This window comes from Leiobunum rupestre, chromosome 2, assembly GCF_980474605.1.
Source record: "Leiobunum rupestre chromosome 2, qqLeiRupe1.1.hap1, whole genome shotgun sequence".
In the NCBI taxonomy this organism is placed as follows: Eukaryota; Metazoa; Arthropoda; class Arachnida; order Opiliones; family Sclerosomatidae; genus Leiobunum; species Leiobunum rupestre.
Window position 1 is genome coordinate 44,008,293 of NC_143385.1, and position 18,193 is coordinate 44,026,485.

The window sequence follows — 18,193 nt, forward strand, 5'->3', positions numbered from 1 at the left end:
GGAAGTGCATGCTTAAAGGGAGTATGAAATAAATCGAAATATTGTCTGCTACGACTTGTTTGTACCGTAACTAGCGCCAATCACATCTAGCTTCTGTTAAACATAGTGGCAGAAATGTGAAATACATTGATCCAACATAAAAATGGCAGTTAATAGTAAATTAAACAACTATAAGTGCTCACAATATTAAGAGGTACTAGTGGGCTCGACAAAAGATTTAGTAGGAATGTCTATTAAAAACAGATAGGAAGAAAAACTTCAATGCTCTTTAATATTTTAACACTCCTAATCACTCATTTTATTTTTATAAATTCCTGGTGAATGACTTTCATTATAGGTATCCATAAAATAAAACATTAGAAGTACAAAATGTTTTTATCTGCGTCACGAGCTTAAGCTTTTTAGGACTTTATTGGCACGCCCCTTTCGAATGTGGACTTCAAATTCCAAAACCGTAATCAACTCTAGCGCATGCTATCTTCATAGCTATAGCTAGTGACGTAGAAAAATACGTTACGTCCCATATTTTATAGAAACCCGTGTGGTTTTAAAAACTCAAAATAACTTATAACTTACTTCGTGCGAATTGAATCAGGCGATGGGGGTCTTTTAGAGACCAAATCATCCATAGCATGCCTATAAATGGAAATATACCACCATGATGAAACAATTCTATATTGACTTTGGTGGGGTCGCTAGGTCGTTTTAGGGGGGGGGGGGGGGGCTTGGGTAACTAGAAAAGCCCCTTGTATAGTCTTTTTAGGAAATTGAAAGAAATGCAAAAGATAAAATAACAATTTTACTATGCATGGTGTAATATAACAATTCACCGACTTATAAAAAATTAAAACACGTTTCATTATATCTCAGTTTCATGGAAAATTGTTTCGTTTTTGGATGAACTCATGAATGGGCTTAAGGCTTTAGCGCCCCCAAAGTTGAAACCATGGCGATGTCACTGATTAACTTATTCAAAATTATACATTACCATTCATTGAGGCAAGATCTATCAGATTCAATGCATTTCTCATAATAGTCAACCCACTGATGGGATCCGCCCGTGGTGAAATAGTTGTACTCTCTGGCTTTTGCACTGCATCTGTGTAATGTTTGGAGAGCAGACCTAAAAAGTAATGTATAAATGAGAAATTAAAGGAGGTAGCAAGTACAAGAAAGTATATCAATAAGTATCAAGAAACATTAAGCCAATAAACTTTTAACAGAATTGTGTGTAAAAGACGGTGACCACAGAAAATTCAAAAAAATCTTGCAGAAAAAATAGTAAATCTAGCCTATTTTATAGGAGATTTTAGCCAAAATAGAGGAACATATAGGATAATTTTCATTAAAATTAATACAAAATTGGTTGTAAGTACTTAAAGTGTAATTTGCAAATTATTCGTTACCGCCTTAATTTTTATAAAGTTTCGTTGCTTTCCGCTTCGTAGTTAATTAGAAATAATTAGTAGAACGCCAAAACAATTTGAATTTTTGTGTGGTGATGAAGTCATTGACTACATGTTATTTCTCATTGGCCGCTATCCCCAACATAGAGTTTAGGCTTGGATACAAAATGTAGATGCTATTGATTCAGTGATCAAATCCGAAAAACTCTCCTATAGAATTATTTGATTCTACTACTGAATTTTGTACGCAGGTGCTTTCAAGGATATTACAAGAGTCATCTTGGTAGGATAGTGGGGACCATATAATCTAAAAGATGCAGTGGGAAAAATTCAGACAGAACCAAAGTCCATGACTTATCGTTTAAAATAAAAGCCCCAGTGGGGCCCTGCACGTAAATTTAATTTTAATATTAAATAAACTTAACGATGGTATTTCATCAAGTGAGTTACATTTTCGGAAAACCCACCATCAAATGAACGATAAAAGCTACAGGTGAAGCCCAGAAAATATAGGAAGTTATAGGAACACATTGGAAACAGGGGCATACCGAAGAGAGTACGTTCGGGGGAGGTAAGTGAAATTTGCCAAGTAAAAAACAAAGTTTGGATTGTTACAGTAGATTTCAATTTAAATGTTTTATTAAAATTATTATATATTATATTTCGCAAAACCACGACTACCGAACGCGCCTATGTCATTCTAGCGGTACAATTCCCAATTCAATGGCGAAAACGGTTCAGCGTCTAGTTATACTGAGTGAAGCATTTGCGTACTCTCTTTATATATAAAACAAGATACACGAAGAAGAAAAAAGATTGAACGATGCTACATCAATTTAAAAATCCCATCTAACCCGCTTACTATTTTCTCGTCGTGTATCCCGCTGTAGTAAAAAATAGATACATTTCATCCTGACGCATACTAGTAGTTGTTTAACTGAACTGCTTTGAAAAAAAAAAGGTACGTCCCTGATTGGAAATAAAGGTTAAAATATACGAGGTGTGGTCACCCTGAAAAAAGGTAAAACTATAACCTTTCTAATTCTCTAAAAAATTAAATATTAGTCTTCAGCAAAAATTTAAGTCGGTGTGAGTTAAAATGGACTTAAATTCAGGCATGAGTAAAATATTATCAACATCTATGACACTTCCTACTGTTTTCATGTTAATTTTCTTCATGGACCTGCTTTCAATACTGACATTCTCGCAGAGGCGTAGTAAAGTGTTTTAAGGAGGCTGCGGAGCGAAAATGATTTATCGGCATGTAGCCGAGGAGGAGTTTGTGGGGCTAGCTCCCCATTGCTAAGTTTAACAAAAACGAACTTTGATAGTTTTGGGGAAATATTTCGGGCTGGCACAAAAGCGAACTTTGGGCAAGAGCCCAGTTTCAAGTTTTTGTTCTCACTGTTGAATAATCTGAGCTTTAAAGCAAGTGGCGGCTGGACATAAAATAGCTCTTTTTTCGCTAGTGTCGAAATAAAAAAGGCGGTACTTAAAAGTACCCCTTGCGTTGATTGGATCGTTTGTAAATTGATCAATAACAAATTATAAACAATATTTTTAAATGGGATATATAATTTAGATTAAAGCCCAATAAATAGAGCATAAGTTGTCTAACTATAATACTCTGCAACGTTATTATTAATTGGCTATTTAAATGGGATATATAATTTAGATTAAAGCCCAATAAATAGAGCATAAGTTGTCTAACTATAATACTCTGCAACGTTATTATTAATTGGCTATTTTAAATTTTAGCTTCCTATGACATAAATAGATGGCACCACAATCTCCAGTAAAGCCACGTTTTTCGAAGAATTGGAAGGATTCATGGCCATATCTAATAACAGGGCCTTTTCATAATACATGTGGCAATGATAGAGTCACCACTTGCTTTAAGTTCGTATTAGAACTAATAATTTTTTTTGTGGGAGCCCGAAATAGTTCATTTCCAAAGGAGTTTAAAACCCCAAGTCGGGCTTGGGTGGTTCGCCGACCTTCGTCTGCAGAGTTGACCACCGTTATGAATCGGCAGTAACGCAATGACTTTAAGGATTTTAAGCGCCTTTGGAAACCTATTAAAGACGATTGCAAAGTAACCAATGTTTCGAAAGTGCAAGAATTAACTTAAAAAAGCTCGGTTGCAAAAAGGACTTTTCAATGTTGTAAAATATTATTAGGTCGGGTGGAGCAAGAACGAGTTTAGTTAAGTAGGTTAAATTACGTAAATAAAATAAAGCATTCATAATACTTATTAACGAAAATAATGCTATTTCCAACATACCAAAAACAAGAAAAACACTTCATGATGGAAGTAGAAAGCATCCGACTTTATGTACCACACTATTTCACAAAGGGCAAGAGAGTACAACTGACGGCATATCGGCTAGATATCGTACACCGGAAGACGGCTAAAACAATTCCCAGAACGTTCAAACGGAAGGCGATAAACTCAAAAATACTGGGCCAGTTAAACAGAAAAAAAAACCCGGGAATTTTCGCCTACTTACAATATTTCGAAGGCGCTTACTATAAAGTAGCCGACAAGGCTTTGAAAAATGAAGGTCTGAAATGTAACTGAAACAAATCGAGATACAAGAGCGAGGTTACACGCGTCCATCCTTCGTTTTAGCATATCCTCAAAGAAAGTCCGTTGGCGACGCGAAATATAACCACAAAGGATTCGCGTCTCGAAATATTACCAATTCGGGAACCAACGGCGTTGGGGTAAAATTGAAGATACCCACTCGAGATTCAACGCGGCGCAGGGGAGAACGCTAGTCGGGTTCGGCCCGCACGAGACACAAACCCGCGGCGCGTGGGAAGACGCGAAACACCTTCGTGAAATCTGTATCATCAAAAAACTAAAGACACCTCATTTATTATGTATAAAGTTGGAATAGAAACGGTGCGAAAAATAACGCAGCTACATTTATGGCAAAGTTTTATTTGATGTTACGTAATCAAGAATAAATACAATCCACTCATTTTCATAGCTTAAGGCAATCCTCCAATTTAAGTTATAACAGCAATAAACACCTTCTAAAACTTATTGGGCAACGTTATTTAATACGTTTTTGGAAATGCAAACGTTATATTTAAACTATAAAATTACAATAAACCACTAGTTAGAATAAACAAGGAGTATTGCTTAAGTAGTACTACTACGAACTAATAATCAATGGCCATAAAATGTATTCCTGGAAATGAACTCCCTATCGATAATTTTATGTCCTTCAAAATAAATTATACGGACCACAGAGAAAGAATCTAAGAATATAAATGAGAAAAATCCCAACTTAAGAACGTTTACCAGGAAGGAAACTTTAACCAATTTTAGTTTTTTGAAAAAGAATCGAGAATCCTTTCATTTTTAGAATGGAATTTAAAAGTTCTTTAGTTTTTCGAACGAGCCGTGAACATGCTTTAGTCTTTCGAACGAAACTTTAAATTTTTTTTCAAACTTCATTTAAATCTAAGCCTCCTTTCGTCCATGAACGCCACTTAAAGGGCAACGCAAGTGGCCATGCAGGGGGGCGCTTGGTTCGGAACTATGTTTTCTTCTACAAGTCGAAAGTTGGTTTTCCTACTCGTAGGATGATTTTACACAGCGCGAAAACCTTGTTCTCCTTAGTGTAGAAATGTGGCGCAATTTCGCTCTCATTCGCGAGTTTTTCGATTTAAAAAGAACTGAGTTAGTTTCCGAGAGTTGAACATTGATATTTTCGATTTAACAATGTTTTGGAATAAAATTATTTGCCACTTGAATATTTTTAATTATGGAAGTTGAAACATTAGGCCTTGGACGCGGTAAATCTCTGCCGTTAGCCTCACCTTGGATTAAGAAAAATCAAGACCTCACACAGAATATTTATCTTTGTTTTATTACATTTTTTTTGTATAAAGGATCCGATTTGTGGGTAAGCACGGAAACTTCTCTTTCCTCGGCCATTTTCGCGACTAAAGAATGCATGGATTTTGCATAAAAACCGCGAGACGCGCATTTATACAAAACAAATTCGGCAAATATGGTTCTGCACTTTTTTACAGAGGGAAAGGCATGCGCATCCGTTCTTTTTATCTATAAGATAATTTACCCCCTGCATTGTCACTTGCGTTGCCATTTAATTCCACTTAACACCTAAACCTCCGTTCGTCCACGAACGCCACTTAAAACCTAAACCTTCGTTCGTCCACGAACGCCACTTAAAACCTAAACCTTCGTTCGTCCGCGAACGCCACTTAAAGGCCGAGAACAGAGATTCCATTTTCTCGTGCGCGAATTTTGACCCCCGCAAAATTGAGTGACAGTGTGGACAGCTTGACCGACGGCTCTGACTGTTTTTGAATAGAATATATACAATGAGCATCAAAAAAAGAGGTAAGCTACAGCCTACATGGAATTGTCCAGATGGTCACTCAAGCTGTCAGAACTGACAATCAAGTTGTCAGAGATGTCAATCAGTTGTCACTCGTCAAAAAATTAAGTACAGGATAAGAGGGGTGGAAATTCGCTCTGTTCTCGGTCTTTAAAACCTAAACCTTCGTTCGTCCGCGAACGCCACTTAAAACCTAAACCTTCGTTCGTCCGCGAACGCCACTTAAAACCTAAACCTTCGTTCGTCCGCGAACGCCACTTAAAACCTAAACCTTAATTTTCGTTCGTCCGAGAAAGCCGCTTAACACCTTCGTTCGACCGAGAACGCCGCTAAAACCTTCAGCCGTTTTCAGTTTTGCAAACTATAACCAATCTCAATTTCTTTCCAAAGATTTGGCGGATTATGAAATGGGGTTAAGAAACTAAAGTTAATTAAGCCACTTCTACAATAACGTTTCGATTAACTACTCCGAATGCAATTACAACAAGATGTCACGGGCATTTAAGTATACACAATACCCCCTGATGTATTAACTATGTTTTAAATATTAAATTTAAATTTGAATAAATTTCCCAAAATATTGTACATTAACTTAATAAACCCAAGAGGAATTTTATGATAAAATAATTTTTTCGAGATACCCAGTTTTGTTAATAAGGTAGCGACAACGCGAACCTGTTATTTTAAATTAATTTTTAGACAAACCGAATTTTTCGAGTTACCCGGTTTTGTTAATAACATAGCAAAACGCGAACATGTTAATTTAAATAAATTTTTAGACGAACCGAATTTCCCGAGTTACCTGGTTTTGGAATTAAGGTAGCGAAACGCGAAAGAGTTAGATGGCACCTTTATCAATTAGAACGAAATTCAAATATATCAATAGTGCGTAAGCAGGCTATGAGGGGGGATCCCCGCGAATTGGCCAGAAATCTCACTTAAAATTAAAACTTCTTAACGTAGTTCACAAATAATCAGCACCAACTAAATATATTAAGTCGGTCTTAATTTTAAAAAATATGTACATTTAAATTTAAAAATCGCCAAATATCATAAAAGTCGGCAATTTCCCCACTTCCGGGTGCCCAATCTCACAAATTTAACGATGCCGGCGAGGGCATGATATTCCCAATGGATTGACCTATCATGTGTACCTCTAGCATACTAACTAAACTAATACACACAACTCCCCTAGGGAGAGTGTAAAAAATGGATTAATTTAAAGTTAGGGATAATGACTATGGTGAGACGATAATCTAACAGCAAGCTCCTTCTAACTAAAAAATCTGTTTTCCGAAGCGATTGAAGCACACGGCGGTAACGTGATTCCTTCCCCTGCCAGAGGACAAATACAACCATGATGACCGTCATAGTAACTATCCCGGTTAATTTGGCAAAATCACAAACACTATACACATTTTTAAAAGCAAATATATTTTTAAAGATATCACGGGAATAAGCCCATATGAAAACTCACCACATTGCCTGTACAGAAACTGGCTTGAAAATATGATGTCGTAAACTTGAACTGACACTGAAACCACTGAAAGGTAAAAAAGTCATAAATAAATAATTGTGTTTCTAATACATAATCGCGTCTAATATTTAATAAAGGTCTTCTAATACAAAATTATGTATTAAAACACAATTAGTGTTTTAATACATAATGTGTTCTAATACCAAATAATGTGTTCTAATACCAAATAGTGTTCTAATACCTAATAATGTGTTCTAATACCAAATAATGTGTTCTAATACCAAATAATGTGTTCTAATACCAAATAGTGTTATGTACTATATAATGTGTTCTAATACCAAATAATGTGTTCTAATACATAATAATGCACTAAATCACATATAAATACTACCCTGAATAGCGATATATAATTAATAACTTATTTATCATAAATTTATTTCCCCGATCTGAAAGTTTTTGAAAAACCTAGAGGAATTTATCGAATAATTTTTTTTCTTTGAAACCATATATAAACCCAATCACATTAAAATAACCATGTTTTAAAACAGCAGCAGATCTTGATAAGACCAAATGTCACAACATTAAGTAATGGACATATCCCTTATGACAATAACCTATTTTCTGCTTAGCCACCAGTGTAAAAGACACACTTTCCCTAAAATCAAACACTTACACCAATTAGTGTTACCATAAAGATAGTGCCCAAAACTGAAAAATATCTTAAAAAGTATGTAAGTATAGAGAAGTCTAAATAAATATTTCTGGAAATCATAAGTATTGGAAATCCACTAAAATATTAGAAATCGAGAAATAAAGAATTTTTTTCGGAAACCCACAAGAATTACAAATCTTGTTAGAGATATACTAAGAATCTCGAGAAATATTTCGATATTTCTGAATCTCCATATATCCATTAGAAATCCACAAAATCTTGAGAAATATCCGAAATATTAGAGTGAAGGCAAAAGTCTATAATATTGTTCCTTAAGTTTGTCACTTTGGAGGATATTTAACTGAGAGCTAATAACAGAGTTCTTTAGTTCTTTATTAGCTTAACAAAAGGTCAGAGACCCATCACGTCAAGACAGTGAGAAATGAGATATGTACAGTCAATAAGCAAAAACAATATACATACAATGAAAAAGGGTAATACAATTGTGAAATAAAATAGCTTGAGAGATTATGGACACTTAGTCATAGAGTTCTAGATAGTTCGCCAACTCTTTCCGGAATTGAGTTTGCACGGGAATGCCCATAAGATGGTCTGGCAAGGAATTCCAGTCCCGAATGGACGAGGGAAGGAATGAGTGCTTGCGGCACGCCATACGGAATCCCGGAGGCACCACAGACACCGTGCGGAGACCGCGGGGTTTACGAAACCACTGAGAGGCCACCGCGGAAAGAGGCGCAAGGGCAGCTCCGTGGCGGTGAACGACAGAGTTTACCAGAACTAGGCGCCTAAAACGGCGGCGCGAAGCGAGCGTGTTCCATTTGAAATTAGTTAGAACGTTTGTCATACAAGTGTCCCACGAAAAGCCAACGCTCGCCGCGAAACGAAGAGCACGACGCTGGATCGACTCAATAGAATGGGTCCCGCTTGCCGAGTTGGGGGCCCAGACCGCCGAGCAGTACTCCAGGATAGGAAGGACATAAGCTTTTATACCCAGGGTCTTAGTGGCAAAAGAGCAATGGGCCAGATGGCGCTTAACGAAGCCCAGGGCACGAGCGTCTTGGGAGGTGACCCGTGCAACGTGGGTAGCCCACTCCAGGGTGTCGGTGATGGTGACACCCAAATATTTCTGAGAAGTGACAACCTTGAGCGCGACACCATCGATGCGATAGACGGGCACCACGGGTGGTTGACCGGAGCGACGAAGGCAGAGCATGGCGCATTTTGCAGTGTTCAGAGGGAGCTTCCATTGTTTGCTCCATGTAGTGATGGCGTCGAGATCCCCTTGCAGGAGTTGATAGTCATGGGACGAAAAGATCACCCGGGATAGGGCCACATCGTCAGCGAAAATGTAGAGGGTTGAGACAACATTATCCCCAATGTCGTTGATGTAAATTATGAAGAGGAGCGGTCCAAGGACCGATCCCCGAGGGACCCCGGAGGAAGCAGGGAGCCAAGCAGAAGCAGCTCCAGGGAGAACTACGCGGAACTTTCGGTCACTAAGATAGGCCGACAGCCAGTTGAGAGTTTTGCCACGGACCCCATAAGAGTGCAGCTTGGCTTTCAGAAGTTCATGCGGAACCGAGTCGAAAGCTTTCCGGAAGTCGAGGAATATAACGTCAACCCGACCCGCTGCCTCCAGACCGGCGGTCCAGTCCTCAAGGGAACAGAGAAGCTGGGTCTCAGTGCTAAAACTACTGCGGAAACCATGCTGATACGGCATGAGGACATCGTGAGTAGTAAGATGTGTAGTAATCTGGGAGGCATTAACGTGCTCGTCCAGCTTGAGGACCTGGGAGAGAAGGGCTATCGGGCGATACTCAGACGGGTCAGAGGGATCACCTCCCTTCGGAACCGGGGTAACGTTAGCTGTGCATCATGCGACTGTTGGAAGAGGGCAGTCAGGGGAGCAGCGAGAGCGTCCGCACAGTTTCGCAACAGGATAGAGGGAAACCCGTCAGGGCCGGGGGCCTTGAAGGGCTTGACTGATTTAAGCAGCTTCAGAATACCCTGCCTTGAGAAATGGATGGGATCCATGGTCGGGGCCCTCCGGTGTAGGAGGGGGACCGAGTCAAGGGTATAAACGGGAAACGTTTTCTTGAATGAAGCAGCAAGCAGGTTTGCCTTGTCGGTGGCAGAGGTGTAAATGTCCGAGCCCATCTTGAGGTCCGGGACCGGAGATGACTTTGACTTTCGCGAGACGAGTTGAAAAAACCGCTTCCGGTTTGATTTCAGGTCGGAGGCAACCAGGTCGAGATGGTGCGTGCGCGCAGCCCGAAGAGCAAACGTCGAGATGGTGCGTGCGCGCAGCCCGAAGAGCAAACTTCACGATGGCGCGATGTTGCGAAAAATGTCGGCGATTGGCATCACTAGGGTGAAGCTTGGTGCGATTGTAGCGTCGTTTGGTCTTGCGAATCAGCCGGCGAAGCGATGGCCCAACCCAGGGAAGGTTCCGGCGAGAAGAAATGCGCTTGACGGGCACGTATGCCTTCGTGGCATCTTCAATGGCCGATCGTATAGTGCTCCAAGCTTCGTGAACCGACGATGGGAGGTGGATAGTAGAGAGACAATCGGAGATACTCGAGAAGTCAGCGTGGTTATAGTCCATGACCGAGCGGGGGGGCAGCCGGGCTGGAGGCTTAACCCCCCGGATAGGGCAGAGGAGAAAGTCATGATCGCTGATTCCAGGAAGGTGAGTGACTTCACCCACCAGGGTTGAGTTGGATACGAGAAGGAGGTCAAGGATGTTCCCACCATTGGCGTTGTCACGGGTGGGCTCCGTCCCACACTGCGACAGATTGGAGGACAGCAGGGTGTGAAGGAAAGATGTATCTTCCGCTGCGGGACTTGTAAGCGACGGCCAGTCGATTTTCGGAAAATTAAAGTCGCCAACGAGAACGAGGTCAGACTCCGCAGTGGAGAGACTGGCGATAAGTTTGTTGAGGCGCTTATTGTACGCTGGTTTAGCCGATGATGGGCGGTAGACACAGCATATGCGGAGGCAGGAAGAGCCAATGGTGATCCTAGCAACAATGGCCTCAACCTCAGTGCGACGGTCCAGAGGGAAAGAGCGGAGTCTACTGTCGATGGCTAGACATACCCCTCCACCGTTCCTGTTCCGGTCCTTCCTGTAGACGTTGAAGGATGACCCAAAGAGCTCCAGGGAAGAGAGCGAGGAGTCTCAGTAAGAGCAATTATGGAAGGCTGGAGAGTGTCAGTGAAGGCCCGGAGGGCGAGGTGCTTGTTTGTGATGGAGCACAGATTCGTGTACAGCAGGGAGATCCCCGCAGTGCCGAGTCACACCTGCGAGCCTTGCTGTTGGATGGACTGCTTGCACTGCTCGCCAGCCGGAGGACTAGACAGGGCGACATTGATGCCTTTGGCCCAGTTTTCAGGAAGAAGCGCCAGGCGGACTTCTTGCGCCGGAAGTTCAATTGTGAAGGAGCTGGACGACTGTTGCGGACCATTAACCACTGCAGAGACAGAGAGCGGATGGAGGCCAAGTTTGTGCAAGTGATCCTCGACCTGGGAGGCCTTGGCAGCTACGTGAGCCTTCGAGACGATTAGTGATTTAGTGAGTTTGGCGGCGAGATGGGACCAAGCTGGGTCATCGTTTGTGCCCCAACTAGCTACTGGACGGTTGGCCTTGTCTTTGACACTGGGCGAGACAACGATTCCAGTAGGCCAGTGGATCTTTTCCAGGATAGTGCCCTCGTCCTTCGGGTTGACCTCGAGGAACGCGGTTTGGAAATCGTGCTTCCGTAGGGTAAGTATTCGGACGCCGGATGGAGTGACGCCCAGACTCTGGACGTAGGAGTCCAGGACAAAATTGGTAACAGCTGGGTGAAGGCGAGAGATGTATATCTTCTTAGTGGCTTCAGCGGCAAGGAGGCCGCCTGCCAGCTCTCCTGTTGCCTGACCAGTGACGACACTGCCACGGGGTTTAGTGAGAAGATCGTTGGGAGAGCTGGGCGTAAGTACTGCCAAGAGGCTGAACAGCTAAAGGAGGCGGGGGGGTGGACTGGCTGCTGAGTCACGAAAGAGCAGAGTTGGCGAAGCTCCTTGTTCTCAGCTTCAAGAGACTGAATCCGCTTAAACAAGGAGGCTTGATGCTTTTCCAACAGGAGGAGTTTTTTGTGGAGGCTGAATGGTAGATCGACACATTCTTTACAAGCCCAGAGGCCGTAGACGTTGGCATTCGCCCTGTTTTTACAGCACAGCATGTGAATCCAGCGGTGGCAGTACGCGCAGTGGAGTAACGTCATCACAACAAGAAAATCTCCCCCTAGCGAGGCGCTGTCAAAAGCTATGTATGAAGTGTTAGCAAGTGGACGCATAATGGCTGAGAAGTCCGTAATGCAGTTTGTTTTGCATGTGAAGAATAGGAAGTGTTACACTTATTTAAAAATATTATACACTTATGGTGAAGGTACAAGTACAATAACAGTACAGAAGGATCGATATATCTCTGAGCTACATTATACACTTCTGGGTAACACTCACCCATCTCCATCCAAAGTTATCATTGTGTCAGCAAGAACTGGTAAAACTAAACCGATCGTTGCTCTGTTTCCACAATCAACACCAAGTAGGCAACTCTCTTCATTGTTTTGTGGTCCAATGGAAGAAATTACCACCAAATACCTCGATCTGCCAGGATGCATACTTTCCAATTTAACAGCCTAAAATAAAAACATTTTCTCGATTAAATTAATACTTGAAAAATGAAACAGTCCAACATTTTACTTGATCCAATTAAAGACAATTGTTTAAACCCACACCCTTGGTTTGTAACTTATAGAAAGCGAAGGCAAATACATTGATTTAAGTTATTTATCAATAATTATAAACTCTATTATCATTTTGAAAAAGATTATTTTTTAAATATTTTTTCTCAGTTGTCAAGGGGTAAAATATTTTATTTAAAAGTTCTATACACTTGATAACTAAAAGCTTAGAATTAGATTTTTGTATTTCATTAACAAATAATAGTTAAATTGGGGACATTGAAAAAAGCAGGGTTGAGTTCCGTAGTTAAAATATTCTAGTACAGATTGCGACTTTAATTAAGAAATAAAGGAGGGGTGAGTTTGATCACTTGAAGTGAATGAATACTACAAGTTAACAATAAAACAGTTTATTAGCAAGCTATTCTATTTACATTATTTACATAACTAAAGTGGTTAGCTGGGAAGGCAGAGAGAGAATGAACAGCAAATTACTTATTTAGAGATCACCGGGTTGCCATGTGACCATTACGCTGACGTCATAAAAACGGCGGGAATAGGGCAAAGCTCAAAATATGTTTTTTACATAACTATTTACAAGAAAAGCCAACCCCGTCAGTAACAACAGGTGTATTTTCTAAAGACATTAAATTGTTCTGTGTTGGAGATTCACTTTTGTCATATGAAATCTCAAAAACGGTAGCCCTAAAGGCAGAGTTTAACTTCAATTTCCAAACAAGGGATCAGGCGGGTATGTTGTACCCCTCACAGACCCATTTTCATGTCGTGTAATCGCCGAGCGTCCCGCTCTCGCCAAAAATTGGCTCATGTCTTCACCACTTCTACGCATCAAGCGACCTACAAATTTAAATTGATGCCAAATCTGTAATAATAACGATGCTTACTTGTTAGTTCCAGCATCATTTGGGCAGGTAAAGATTTAAGTAAAGGTCTTAGATTTCTTCAGCCTGTCACCCTCGCATTGACGCTTTCCGCAAAAGAGATTTTGTAAAAGGTCGAGTGGCTAGCCTATTCGCGACTGGGACTTTTTCTGCCTGCCTGTTGGCAGAGTGGGACGTTCAGCGCTTGCCCACATTAAAATGGAATTTTTCAGGATTTAAGTGAAACTAGGCCTTTCACTATGAAAATGCAGCTAATAAGGTGCATTGCAGTAGTTAAGCTCCGCAATCTATAAAAGCTTTCAGTGGCATGAAATGTTTTTTAGAACGACCTCAGTTGTTTAATTTAAGATGTAGTTCCAGTAAGGGTTATGAGGAGCCATTTTCCATTGGCATGCTTGGTCATCATAGATATTTTTTTATAAAAAGCGATAACCTAATAAAATCACTTAACCTCAATTCCAACCAAAAATCACTAAATCTAAATTCCAACCAAAAGTTTGAAACTGTCCATCAGTATCCCCCTTGTTTTGTGATCTGAAAATAGCTTATCTGCTTATAATATATGTTCAATTTTTTTTTCCTTTTATAATTTTTCTCAATTCTTTTCCAATTTCAGAAGTTTTAAAGAATGGCACATTTTATACCAATCAAAGGTATATTTGAAAACTAATAAAATAAATTATCTTACCATCCTTAGAGTGTCGTCTTCTCGTAATAGGTAAAACATTGACTTAAGATGGCTTTGTATATCATTAGCTGTGAAAAAAAAGGTAATTTAATTTCACCTAAAGACGTAATATTTTCTTCAATATTTAAAATGCAGTCACTCTTAAGCTGCATTGGCTATATAAAGTATATTCCCCCAATATCAAACTGGATTTTGTATAAGCTCTCACAGGGAAAAAGTATCGCTACTCAAAAGTGGTTTGAAAAGAAGGCATGAAAATAATATTAATAATTAGCTAAACTAATACCAAGTAAGGACAGGTGGCCGTGTTATATGACGTAGGGAGCACATGAGACAACTGCTCCCTACACTAACTATTACCATTAACAAGTTCTTATGGAAAGGGAAAACTGAAGAACTCAGGAAACAACTTTAATCAGTGTGAAAGGAACTTGCAACTCGACGCAGAAGGAGTTGTTCAGAGTTTCACCACTTGCCACAAGCTACGATTGTACATGGCTCCTTTGGCAAAATTGCAGCAAAGCGAAAGTGTTAACCACACTACCACCCCACTTACTTTACCATAATTAAAATAACAGTATCTGGTCCTGGCAGAATGAAAAAAAAAGCATTAGTTAATCTCAGCCCTCCCAGATTTCAGGTAAATTATGATATTGGTTGCCTATACAGCTAATCTTAAGCAATTTCGGCCGTGACCTTGAAAATGGCAATCTCAACCTCCAAAATGTTTAATACAGAAATGCATTAACATTTCATAACAAAAATATCAGTAATTCTCAACCTTGAAAAATGTCTTTCAAATGAAGGGCAAATTTGAAACTTTCTTTGTTTCTTAATTCTTGATATCCGGCAGCTTAATGAATATTAGAAGCAAGCAGAGTGGGTTACTGATTTGTTGGTACCCAGTGGCTCATTTGCTCATTCACTTGTACGAGCATAGTGTACTCCCTCAAATTTAGAATTCAATCGCATGTTATGGAGAAGCACAGGCTGGTTCAAGGGCTCTCGGTATAAAGAATCATTAGTCAAATAAACCACAAGCGGTTATTTCTTGTAAATATTTAACTATATCAGGGTTGTTGATTTTTTTGATTTTTTAAAAAAAATCAAAAACATCGATTTTTTTGATTTTAATCAGATTTTTTTGATTTAAATCGATTTTTTATTTTTTATTAATTTTTAGGTTTTTGTCACTTATTAAAAGCAATATATAAGCTTATTGATATAATTATTATTTTTGTATAAATAATATTCAATAGTAGACAGTTTTATCATGTCAAAAAATATTTATCCCAAGAAATAAGTATAATTGTATCACAGGAGTAACGTTGAAGTAAAACTAAATCGTGTGAGAAATAAGGCACTATCACAGGCCAATCGCCAGTTTCAAAATTAAACGCCTGGGGTGTTAGTGGCCCTGGTGAAAACTAAATTAATTCAAAGTTTTTCCCTTCAAGATTTATAGTTCTTTATTTAACACTCCAAAATTTTGAAATACCCATAATAACTAACCTATTAAGCCTATACCCTAGCACATATTGTCAAGAGTAGATAATTTGACCATAAATTATGAAAGCCTGATTTTGAAGGTTAAAAATGGTAAATGGCCAGTGGCCAGTTTTTTAATTAAACTACCTAGGCTCTACTGGCCACAGGTCCAGTTTAAAACAATTCCTTATTTCTCAGCCTCCGAGAGTCCATTATTTTCAAAACACCAAAAATGAGGTAGGGAAGGGATCGTCGTGGTAGTGGCAGGTAATAGTGTAATATAATGACAAAAAAGGTCTAAAATATAATAATTCAATAGTAAATCTCTCATTTATGGAAAGTTAATACCTTTTAAACAATCTTTTATAGGAACAGATTTAAATCAACGATTTAAAAAAAAAACATTTTATTAAAATCGCAATGATTTAAATCAACTTGATTTTAATCAAACAACCCTGAACTATATATTTGTTTGTATATTAGGTTACTTCTTTGCATATGACCTTCAGATTGTATTGAAAAGACGGAAGTGAGGTCTTAATTCATTAAACTGTGCATTATATTATATCCTTTATATAAATTAATAAAACATTAGTGCAAAGGTGCATTCGCATGGGTCAAAATTGATGCCCAGCTTTGATAGTGATCCATTTTAAACTCGGCGGGTTTAAAAAAACATGTTGTATTTTCGTTAACAATTTTTACAAAAGGTAACAAACTAAGAAAATTTTTACGTTAGATTTAAAAACTGCAGCTAAGCCTTGGTCATAAAAAACACCCGTTCTACAAAACCACCAAGATATTGTGTGTCCAAAACTACTATCACAAGGTTTTCTCCATTAACACGGAGAAACTTGGTTTGTGACTTGTGTTGGAAAACTGTTGGCTAATGTTAATACACCTGAAGGAGTACTTACTTCCACCATTGATGTTTGGTGATTTACGGTATACATGCATGCATTCATCATGTGGCAAAATTAAGGCTGCACCTTTTACAACAAAGTAGCACTCACTAACACTGTAAAACCATAAAAGATATATTAAAATCATAATTCTAAAAAATGTACAATTATTAACGTATGCTCAATCACTACCAACAAGTTGTGCACATTTTTTAGCCATTCGCATTTGAAAACTAGGTTTGTAACCATATTAGTTCAATTGGAAATAATTGATTTTGTGTTGGAGTTGGACTTGTGGGGTATTTCCTTATTTGGAGAGTACCGAGGTGAAGTACCTAGGGGTCATCCTAGATAGCAAACTAACATGGAAGCCACACCTTGACTATATAGTCAAGAAGGGTAAAATGTTATTATGGAGAACTAGAACTACAGTTAGCAAGACCTGGGGCCTAAGCCCCAGAGCTGTGTACTGGCTGTACAGTATGATCATCAGACCTATACTGTCCTATGCAGCTGTGGTCTGGTGGCCAAGAGTTACTTTAAGGACTGTGCAGTTTGATCTGCGCACTTTACAAAGGCTGGCTTGTGTCGGCATTACAGGAGCCATGAGAACAGCTCCAAGCGCTTCTCTGGAAATTCTCCTGAATATGCTTCCTCTCCACCTTTTTATTAAGGAAGCTGCCTTTTTAGGTGCCTATAGGCTTAACCAAAATGGCTGGAGGAAGGAGCATAGCCACACCAAGCTCTATCGGGATATTTCCAATCAGATGCCGATTTTGACAATGGGTTCTGATACGATGGTTACTAAATTACACTTTAGTAAACCTTTTTCTGGTCAACTTCCCTAGCCGTGCAGAGTGGAGTAACCCTCGGTACCAGAGGAGAGATCGTCTGGTTTACTGATGGGTCGAAGGCCCACTATGGCACTGGTGTGGGGATGTATTGCCTTACTAATAATTTTGGCTTCTATGAAAGCCTAGGGATATACACTAGTGTATTCCAGGCAGAAATTTTTGCCATTTGCTCCTGTGTTGCTTACTGTTTACATCAGGGGTATCATGAGAAGGTTATCCAGATTTATTCGGATAGCCAGGCCGCTCTTAGAGCTCTCAGCCAGTATAGTATTCTTTCTAAACTGGTTTTTAGCTGCTTGGATCTCCTCTGTGCTCTTGGGTTGCATAATAAAGTTCAACTTTATTGGGTGCCTGGGCATAAGGGGCATATTGGGAACGAAAGGGCCGACGCCTTGGCCAAGGAAGGTGCGAGGGCTGGGTTCATTGGGCCGGAACCTGCTCTCCCCATTTCCCGGGGACTTGTACACGGCTTGATCTCCAAGTTTATGTCAGATCGTCAACTCAGACAATGGTCTGAGATTGAGGGTCAAAGGCAGGTCAAATTGTTTACTCTTGGCCCTTCTAGGGAGAGAGCCAGAGAACTACTCTCGCTCTCTAGGGCTAGTATTAGGATGGTTATTGGCCTACTTACAGGCCATTGCCATCTAAACAGACATTTAACTCTTATTGGGGACAGCGATGACCCAATTTGCAGAGCTTG

The 18,193-nt window shown here is 39.7% G+C and overlaps 1 protein-coding gene across 1 annotated transcript in view; it reads right to left on the reverse strand.

The window, feature by feature from the left end:
- The window catches only part of ssh (Protein phosphatase Slingshot), a 34,223-nt gene that overhangs the window by 13,246 nt on the left and 2,784 nt on the right, over positions 1-18,193 (reverse strand). Inside the window, exons 3-8 of the mRNA XM_090165638.1 lie at positions 16,655-16,755; positions 14,250-14,317; positions 12,436-12,614; positions 7,263-7,328; positions 989-1,123; positions 577-636 (exon numbers count right to left, since the gene is read on the reverse strand). Coding sequence (XP_090021764.1) covers positions 577-636; positions 989-1,123; positions 7,263-7,328; positions 12,436-12,614; positions 14,250-14,317; positions 16,655-16,755 — 609 coding nt within the window. The remainder of the gene's footprint in view (positions 1-576; positions 637-988; positions 1,124-7,262; positions 7,329-12,435; positions 12,615-14,249; positions 14,318-16,654; positions 16,756-18,193) is intronic.